Here is a 10,410-nt window from a genome sequence, read left to right on the forward strand (position 1 = left end):
ATCATCCGGTCAGATACCCACCCATGCACGTACATTTCAATCCTCAACCATCAAAGCACTTAAAATAATAAATAGATTTAACTGAACATTGAACACATGTGTGCACATAAACTTTGGTATCGCATATGACAATAGTCATATTTATTTTGGCCTTACCGGTGGTGCTGCATTTGTGTGAGCGAAACCGCTGTGCTAAACCCGAACGTTGCTAGTGACATCTTCACCTCATGGAAAAGTCTGTGTTCGGTTGGGAGCATGTTCATAAAACTCCTTGGTGTCATTATCGGTGTCCACAAAACGTTAGCTTGAGTTCGCCCATCGGTGTTAACATCTGAACTCAGGCTCAGGTTCAAATTTGATGCGCGGTTTTATGGTTTGCCTTAATGCGACGGCGCTTGGCGAGTTCCCGGTCGAGTGAACGAGGAAGATGGCAGGACGTACGGCATGCAATGAAATATTCTCGGGAAGAAAAGTGAAAATTATGGGAATTTGTCGTGTCCCAGATTGTGCATGTCAATGTGGAATAACAAAATTGCAAGAGTCCAAGAAGCTGCGATGAGTTTGTTTCCTGTCATTTTGACAAAATAAAAAAAATTCTTCAAGTAACTTTTTAAATGCTTGAAGTTGGTCCAGTTGTTACAGTACGTGTGATGATAGCTCAGCAGAAAATCGTAAAATGTGCACGAGCGGTGGAGCCTCCGGTCTTCACGTTTTGCTTGTTCGGAACAATTTGAATGCTACGTTAATGATAATTTGCAAAACTTTGTTTGTTTATTTATTTATTTTGATGCACAATGGATTTTGTTTGGATTAGGATTACTTGTTGTAAATCTCCAAATCAACTGTTGATGAAACCTAAAGGACATTTATCTGTTGGCAGTCAACATCCAGTAATAGGGGACTACTTTATTCAGCATCGAGTCATCTCACAGACAGTGTAGATAAGAAAGATTAAGTGCTCGGATTCCTCACGGATGTTTTCGGTACCCTGGGATGGCAGGCAGCTTGCTTGGACAGAGCAGAATGTTTCGTTTCTGTTTAGAGGTTCCACAGGACCAAGTGCATGTGTTTGGCTTTCAAGTGTGGATTAGGCCGTTGTTGCCTTGTACTTTGAGAGTTTCTGGTGAACTCTGAAGTGTTATCTTGCATGAACATTGGGAATTATGGCCAATTTGTTACCAAATCCATCAAGTTCTCGACATAGACCCCTGGTATGCCTTCCTTTCTTCCACACCCAAACAGTGATCTGACAGTCTGGGTCTTCTTGGTCTCTCCGTTGTCCTTTACAGCAGTCGAAACTGAAAATGTCTGATGAATCGCACAGGCTTCTCTTCGACACCGGAACCTATTCCCCCCTCTCTTAAATGCAGTGCTTGTCCAAACTCCGACAGCGATAACATTATAACAGCTTTCCACGATTGATATTGCTGTGAATGGGCAGCCATATTGGAATGTACCTCAACTCTCCCAAACCACAATGCATTGTGGGAAATTATGAAATCCAGTACTGTATATAGGCATATAGCATTTGTTTGTCCATTGCCTCGTCACGGCCTTGTATTTTGTGTACGAGTCCAGTTGTCTTTATAAATGCATTTGGCCTGCACGGCAAGCTCTACTATGGGTGTTGTGTTACCGTACACGTGATAATGGCATTTTGCAATCGTCATGCTCTTATCACACCCGTTGCATGCAATAATCAGAAAGGGCCGCACCAAAGCCCACACCGGGTCAACATTTGGTTTGATTTGTTTTTGTTGTTCAGAAATAGTCAAACCAAGGGAAAACAACAAAGTGGAGAATGATCTCATGAGATATAAGTGGTTGAAGTTAATTGCCGATGAATTCACCAGAAACTTACACCTTCCATGCAGTGGTGTAGTCTACGTGATACGCAGGTATACGCCGTATACCCACTAGGAAAGGTCCAGGATTTCCGTATACCCACTTAGAAATGCGCGAGGATACGTAACAACATAGTTTCGTGACAGAACTTTCACACTTTCATTCATAAAATGCGCTATATAAATAACTTTCATTCATAAAATGCACTATATGAATAAAATTTGATTTGATCCAAATGCAAAGTCAAATGCAAAGCTCACACCAATCAATGCAAAGCAGTTCCTACAAAGTCTGATCAACAACATGGAGAAGCGCCTCTCATTTGAAGGTGAAATGCTTCATGATCTCAGCGTTCTGGATACAGACAACTGGCCATCAACACCTGGTATACGGCATGGTGAGGCACAAGTGAAACGACTTTGCAGGCGGTTCAATCTTTGTGAAGAGGAAGCAGTTAATGGTATGAGAGATTTCCTTGAGCACCCAGACAGTGAGCCTGAAAGCCTAAAACCACTCATACGATGCATGCAGACCATCCCTTGCAGCACTGCGGAGTGTGAAAGGGGCTTCAGTCTCATGAACAATGTATGCACCGACAAGAGATCTGCACTGTTGTTGTCCAATGTAAGTAATTTGATGATGATCAGCATCAATGGTCCCCCTGTAAGACTTTTTGAGCCAAGGAAGTACGTCACAACATGGTTGAGAAGCCATCGCTCTGCCACGCAAGCAAGGAGGCAATGCACACCTCAGATGCCCGAGTACAACTACAAACATATTTGGAAAGCTTTGTAGACTACCAGGCTACCCACCCTCCCCTTCTTACCCCACCCCAAGCACACTGCCAGCAAACCAGGTGGAACAGGAGCTGGGCTGTCTGTTAGTGTTCCATCCTTTTTCCAGGGCTTGTGGACTAACACAGTGAACCCAGTATGGATACTTTGATGATGTTAAGTGCCTTTTCAACCTTTATTTGTTAACACATTCACATAACATCTAAGCTAAATAGCTCTTAACTGGCTGAGTCTTGTTGCTAATGAAAATAAATTGATGTTGATAAGTTATAACACATGACCAGTCTTTCAGAATGCTCTCAATGATGTGTAGATGCATACTGTATGCATTAGTGAGTGTGGTGGTGCTTATGGGGTGTCGCTTCAGGACGGGTGTCTATGAGGCTGGAAGGGAAAAATCACAGCATACCCACTACAAAAAACTAGACTACACCACTGCTTCCATGGTTTCGCAAAGTTCATCGGGAACGTGAAACGCTTCCATGCCGTGGCCATACACAAGTCTGAATATTTGGAATAATTCCTCTAGTTGCTTCAATCGTGTGTATACCAATAATCTTGGAGAAAAGAAACATTGCGGATCTGGACGGGAATAAACGATGCGATTCCAAACAAGATAAAAACCCTTGATCAATTGGCCTAATGGATGACACGGAGGTGAGTTTAAGTCGGAATTTGATTTGATAACGTTTTCTAGGGTAAAAAATGGTGGAATTAACGCAATCGCCTCCAAAAAGCAAAGGTCTGCACTCTGCAGCGTCGCAATGGAACTCTTTTTGGCAAAGAACTCGAAGCGTGTTTATCTTGGACAAATCGTAGGGCCCAACATTGTCCGCCGAACGTTGATTGCATTGTTCAAAGTGGATAATGTCCGTAATTTATAACATGCATTGAAATGTAAGGTCAAACTATGTTCGTGTTTGTGTGTGCCAGCGAACATTTGTTAACATTGCTGACGCCGCAGAACCTGGGCCTAATTTTATGCATACTAGATTAATATTTGCATTGTGGGCCTTCGCTCAGATTCAGTGGTGTAATGGTTCGAACGTCCACTCTGTGTCTGTGAAGTCAGCAGTTCAAACCCTAGTCTAGTCATACCAAAGACTTTAAAAAATGGTACGTGCTGCTTCCTTGCCTGATGCTCCGCATATGGAGGATGGAGCACAGAAAATCCCACGGGGAGTTGGAGAGGGGGAGGATATTTATCTTTAGTTACTCCACCAACTGTGGAGAGAAAAGCATTGTCACAAGGCTTGCTGGTACCCAGTGGACTTTTATCCCTTCCCTCTCCCCCCTTCCCTACCTCCTCCGCCCCTCCCCAAGGTCACTGGCTGTGTTTATTTGAAGTCGTCCTGTGTTATCTGGTATCTGTCTGTCAATAGCCTTAGACCCCATAGAAAATTATAACAAAATTACATTTGTACAGTGTTGTGCAGATTATCTGACGTACAGTGGGATTGTGTTTTGGTGTTTGTTGATTATCTGACGAACCCCCCCACCCCCCTCCCCTCCAACTATTCCCAAAATCAAAATGATCTCAAATATTGTCACAGCACCAAATGAAAGTTGCATGGTTGTGTGTTTCATACATGTGCATATTACGTCACACTTTTCTTGCCCAATTTCACCCTCTCCTTGTAATTTATTCTTCATCCACTGTTTCATTCTGACTCCATGCCTTCCCTCCCCCATATCCTCCACAGCAACAAAACAGTACGGAGGACAGTTTTTGGCTCAACTGTGGTTGCTTACTACTTCTGTGGTGAGCCGATTCCTTACCGCACTACAGTGGGTACGAGCCTGCTCACGCTCGGCCAATTTAAGGAGCTTCTTACCAAGAAAGGCCACTATCGGTATGTAGAGACGGCCGTTCGACAAAATGCTCTCCTGAGTTCTGTGTGCTGGGCCTGCATTGACATAATGTTGATTCAGTGGATTGCTGCACAATTCCAACACCAGATTGAAGATAAACTGCTCCCCTAAGATTTTATCCTCTGCTCCACAGAGGTAGGTTGTTGGCTTAGCCTGGTGTTGGCTTAGCGGTTAGGGTGCCGGCTTGGGATCCTAGGATCCTGGGTTCGAATCCCGGTCGATCGCTGAATTAACGCCAGGGGGGTTGACTCAGCCTGTCATCCTTCCGAGGTCGGCAAATTGAGTACCAACTTGCTGGGATGAATGATCCCGGTGTGTACCCCGATTTAGAATAGGTACACCGTATCCCTGCGCATCGTAAGAGCGTGACCAAGGGTTGGCGTCAGGAAGGGAATCCGGCCATAAAAACATTGCCTCAAACAGGGAACCATGATTGTCATGGGGCCCGCAAGGCTAACCCCTGCTCTAGCGGGGAAAATGGCCTTAAAACGATTTTTTTTTTTTTTTGTATACTGAATCGAGGCTCGTGAAAGAGCTAACATTTATTTCACAAACAAATCAACCAGACAAACAAAATATACAAAAAGAGGGAGCGGAAGACAAGATGGGGAGAGAAGGGGAAGCACACAACCACAACATTTGAGAGCAGGAAGAAGTGTGGGAGGGAGAGGGCTTGGGGGGAGGAGGCGTGGGAAGGGGGAGGGGGGGGGGGGAGAGGTATAGAACACAAGGGGACCGAAATTAGCGGGGGTAGAAAAGATCAAGGTTTTGGATGGGGGAGGATAAGAGATGGTGGTGAACAGCTGTTTTAAAGACCTGGAGGGTGGAGTGGGATTGAAGAGAGTGAGGGAGTTTGTTCCAGAGGCGGGATAAAAGAGGAATGAAGGAGTGAAGGTGAGCAGAAAGTCTTGATTTTGGCAGTTTAACCATAAGAGGGTTGCAGGCAGATCTTGTGCGACCTGTAGGAATATTTGGGGGACAGAGCCCAGAGAGAGCTGGGGGGGGGGGGGGGCAAGGCCAGAGAGGAGTCGGTAGAAGACGGAAAGACCACCAACCTGCCTGCGGTGAGTGAGTGAAAGGCCCTTGGAGTTAGCTTCATCGCGGGAGATTCCAATGATTCTGAATGCTTTGGTTTCAACAGCGTGAAGACGGGCTAGGTGTGAGGCAGGAGCACCAGACCAGAGGGGAGAGCAGTATTCCATAGAGCTGCGGATGAAAGCCTTGTATGTGGTGAGGAGCTCAGGTGTGCCAAGGAAGGACTTCGCACGACGGAGGATGCCCAGTCGGCGACTGGCTTTGGAGGCCAGATTTGAAATGTGGTTTTCCCAGGAAAGATCATGGCAAATAGTGAGACCCAAAAGCTTGAGTGACAGAACTTCTTGGAGAGGATTATTCAGAAAGTGGATGGGAGGGTTGTCCAGTCGGTCTTTTCGGAGAGACATCGTAAGAGTGTGAGATTTATCAGGATTGAAAGACATTTTCCATTTGTTTGCCCAGTCTGTGATTTTGTCCAGGTCTGCAGAGAGTGAGGAGGCTGCAGACTGCCGATCTGAGGGATGAGGAATGGAGCGGCAGAGAGTAGAGTCGTCAGCAAAGAGATAGAGAGGATTTTCAAGAGAGTCAGAGAGATCATTGATGAAGACCAGAAAAAGCACAGGGCCTAGAACACTACCTTGGGGAACTCCAGCCTGAACAGGAAGGGGAGATGAGAGAAATCCATTCAGGGCCACACGTTGATTATGACCAGAGACGAAGTCCACAAACCATGCGTGGAGATTTCCTTGGATACCATTGGAGGAGAGTTTGGTGAGCAGAGCGGGGTGCCAGACCGTATCGAAGGCACGTGATATGTCAAGGGAGACAACTCTAATTTCCTGTTTGACATTGAGGACCTCCATCCATTGTTGAGAGAGCAGAAGCAGCATGTCCAGAGCAGAGTGACCAGGTCTGAAACCAAATTTATGATCAGAGATCAAGCCATTGGAGAAGAGGAAAGATTTCATATCTGAAGCAATGATGGATTCCATGACTTTGCTGATAATTGGGAGAAGGCTGATTGGTCTGTAGTTGCTAGGATCTGTTTTTGCACCTTTTTTGTGCAAAGCGGTGATGTTGGCTGATTTCCAAGCAGATGGCAGATGACCTTGAGCAAAAGAGAGGGTGAAGAGAACAGAAAGAGGGAGTGAAAGAGCGGAAGAACATGATTTTAGGACCCGTGGGCTGATGCCGTCAGGACCAGTTGCAGAATCAGAGTCGAGGGTTGACAGAAACTTTTCCACCTTGTCAGGAGGAAAGGACACAGAGTCCAGGAGCAGCTGGGTACGGTGGGTACAGAGAGGGATGGGTTTGGGACACAAGATTTAGAGGCAAACACAGAGTTGAGGCATTCAGCTTTTTCACATATATATATATATTCACATCATTCATATATATATTCTCCACAGAGGAAAACCACCGCGTTCCACTTTTATTTGCAGTGACGTCATTGTTAGCCGGCCCGTTGTCTAACAGTTTATTTTATGTCCCCATTCCACAGATATTATTTTAAAAAAGCGAGTGACGAGTTCGAGTGTGGTGTGGTGTTTGAGGAAGTGAAAAACGACACCGCCGTTCTGCCGCTCTTTGAGGAGAAGATTGTCGGAAAGGTCGAGAAAGTTGACTGACACTCAAAGCCGGTCTACATTTCACTTGATCGAGAGAATCTCATGACACTCTTGGCACCACGCTCCGTTACCATACTGTTATCATTGCAAATGTAATTTTACTGAAGCTGCAGACGCTTCACATTCCTTTGCAGAGCATTTTGAAGGTGGACAACGAATCGACCGTCACGTTTTATTTATTTATATATATTTTTTGTATTGTCGTCGCAACTTGGCAGCGGCATTCGCGGGACAATTACAATGGACCCTGCCAATCCGAACGATTGCCGAGTCGATGTTCATGCGGAAGTGAAGAGATTTTGCAGGTCGTGCGGCACTCGTCTTGCGGCAAGTGGATTCGTGGCAGTCTCGAAGGAATCGACATCGCTCACCGTTCCTGCTCGAGGAACTGTAACCTGCCATTTGAGAGCAATAAGGTATACGAGTCTCTTCAAGCTGTGCTGAGCGAGAGCTGCTTAATCTTCAGTGGAACTTTGTTTTTTAACGACATGCTGGACTTGAAACCTGGAACCCCAGGGTTGTTCACTGGGTTACGCCATATCCTAGCGTCGGCAGACTCGGGGTTTAAAACCAAACACCTCTGGATGACGTATATCTGGCTCACCTGAGGGTTTGAATGTCGGTGGTTTTGGTGGCGTAGTTGAACCGAGCTGTCGATTTGGCGTTCTCTTCTCCCCTCCTTATTTTGTGTAAAGTTTAAAGCAATTTTTAAACACTGACTGGTCATTTGATCTTTTGGTCCTTTAAGGTGGTACTTACACGCAAGCTAAGCGGCTAATTTCGAACTAGCGCCATTTCTACGTTCTGCAGGTGTACATAAGGTATTTTTTATTTTTTGTACTAGTTGGCTGTATGGAAGATTAATATGTATTTGAGGGCCACAGAATGCTGAACCGAGGCAGCTGCATACGATATTGTAATCACTATTGAAACTTCGTTCTAAGAACGGTTCGATACATTTTATAGTCATTCTTTTTTTCTTTTTTTTTCGTGGAATGAAAGCATTTTTCTTGGGGATATATATTTTTTGGTCGATTTGAACGACTGAAATAACTGCTCCAAACTTTTTGGAAGTTCGCTCGAGTTTTGCGTGCAGAAATCTATTTACCCACTAAATCGGGCCGAGCCGTTCGCAGTCACGTTGGCGTTCGCTGTATTCCCTTCTCGTGTTCTTTGTTGCCTTTCTCCAGATAGAGATAACATTGGGGATAACCCTGCAAGGGATAACATTGGGGTTATCACATGCACAGCAACTGATTGCTTGCCAAAAAATATGACCATCAAATTGCATGACATGACGACTTGGATCAGTTTTGACTTTTTCTTTTGATCAAAAGTTGGATCAAAGTTCACACAGGAAGGTTGCTTTCTTCCCACAAATTTTCTATTATTATTCATTTGACTTCCAAGAAGTCCAAAGATCGCCGTCACGACTTGGAACATTTTTGGGTGGCCGCCCAGCCCTTCGAATGACCATAAGCTCACTGATCCTTTTTTTTTTTTTTTTTTTTTAATGATTTGGATTTTGAATGAAGCAAGTCTTTGCATTTCTACAAATCCTATAACCCACCTCACTTCCCCCAACCCCCTCCGTATCATCCCAAAAGTATTTGAAGGTTAAAAATCATTTGGAGAAAATGCCAAAAGTGTGAGTTTGAGAATGTGGTGTATTGTCAGCATCGGTTGGTGTGCTCGGTTGCAAGTTTCCAATTGGCATTTTCACCACCTTGTCATTTTTGTCGTTGTATCCGGTGCACCAGGAAGACGATCACAACGTAAACTGCCATCTCGTGTTATTCGGCTCCCATGCGCAGACGCAGTTTCGACGAAACCGACTTTGATCGATCTTGCTCTCACGGTAAATGATTGTTCATGTTCTGAGTTGCAATTCCTTTGTGCTAAAGGATGTTTCAGCAATGGAAGTATTTTCAAAAAAAAGGAAAAGGGAGGAATTGTTACCAATTTTGTTTTAATCACGTCTTGGATGGATGTTGATTGTATTGATCATCGTGAATGGTATCTATAAGGTGTGTTCGCACAGGCAGGTTGCTTCGGGGCTGTGTGGGAGCAGAAGTTAGTTCGTTGGGAGCTTCGGATGAGTCTATCCGCCTGGGACCGTGGATTAGAGTAGGGATTAAATCCAAGTGAACATGGCAGAAGCATTTGGGGCTGCCTTAACTTCCTGAAGCCTTGGGTTTGTTTTGGTGGCAATGGTCATCATGCGATCGACAGTCGTGCCCACTAGTTCGATCAATATTGCTTCTCCCACATCAATTCTGTCCATTTTAAATGGCAAAATCGACTACGGATCAATACTATTGGTAATTGACAGACAAGTTGCTACAGGGCATCTGTGTGAACACATCTTGAGATTTAAGATCAAATACTGTGCGACAAACTGAGATTCGGGTACCCAGCATTAAATGAGCTCGCAGACTGCTGTAAAAATGAATAATTGGAAAATTGTTCGCATCTTAAAATTTGTGTGCATGTTTTAACAATTCTGTCGCAGCGACTAGCCTTGTACATATATTGAGTAGGTCGGTATATTTCGGATACAGAGCCTGTGACTTGGTGTCAATATTGTTATTAATATTTAAATTATTGATATTGCCTTTCCTTCACGGGTATCCGGTTTTGAAAATCGGAACGGTTTTGTCTTATTCTGTGCCCTCTGCCATGTATGCACTGCCTTTTCCTCCCCATTCTGCCCACCTTACTCCCAATGCACTTAGACTCTCCCTCTTTCCTGTCATGAAAATGAATGATGCATTTTGTTTCTGGATCGTGTAAAGATGTAGCATTCTCCAATAAATAAATTATTTTTGGGATTTTTCTTCACTTGCAATCTTTTGTAAGACAAAGGCACCTTTGATCACTCTTTCCTTCTATATTCCCTTCTCAAACAGGTACAAGCATCATGGTTGACAGGTCTACCTTTCTTTTGTTGCTCCAAGAGATGATACTTGGAAAAACAAAAAAGCATTTCTGATTTCTGAACAGGTTATAATGTTGGCTGTCACTTCGCTACTATTGAGCATTGCTTCCCATGTCAGGTGTGAGGGAATAACAGGATAGATGGGTTCATAAAATTTCAGAAGTGATGGGTAAGGGAACAGTATTGATTATGGTGGATTTAATGTAAGAGGGATGGATTGGATCGATGAACAGGGAAAGGGAAGAGCACATGAGGATTTTCTAGATCTCGGGCAGGATTGCTCTCGAAGGCAGTTTGT

General features: G+C 44.4%; 1 protein-coding gene across 1 annotated transcript in view; it reads left to right on the plus strand.

Moving 5' to 3' along the window:
• Positions 1-10,010, plus strand: part of LOC137430262 (axin-1) — a 97,317-nt gene extending 87,307 nt beyond the window's left edge. Inside the window, exons 10-11 of the mRNA XM_068121008.2 lie at positions 4,343-4,492; positions 7,048-10,010. Coding sequence (XP_067977109.2) covers positions 4,343-4,492; positions 7,048-7,174 — 277 coding nt within the window. The 3' untranslated portion in view covers positions 7,175-10,010. The remainder of the gene's footprint in view (positions 1-4,342; positions 4,493-7,047) is intronic.
• Positions 10,011-10,410: the final 400 nt, after the last annotated feature.

This window comes from Myxine glutinosa, chromosome 1 (genome assembly GCF_964187855.1).
Source record: "Myxine glutinosa chromosome 1, kmMyxGlut1.1, whole genome shotgun sequence".
In the NCBI taxonomy this organism is placed as follows: domain Eukaryota; kingdom Metazoa; phylum Chordata; class Myxini; order Myxiniformes; family Myxinidae; genus Myxine; species Myxine glutinosa.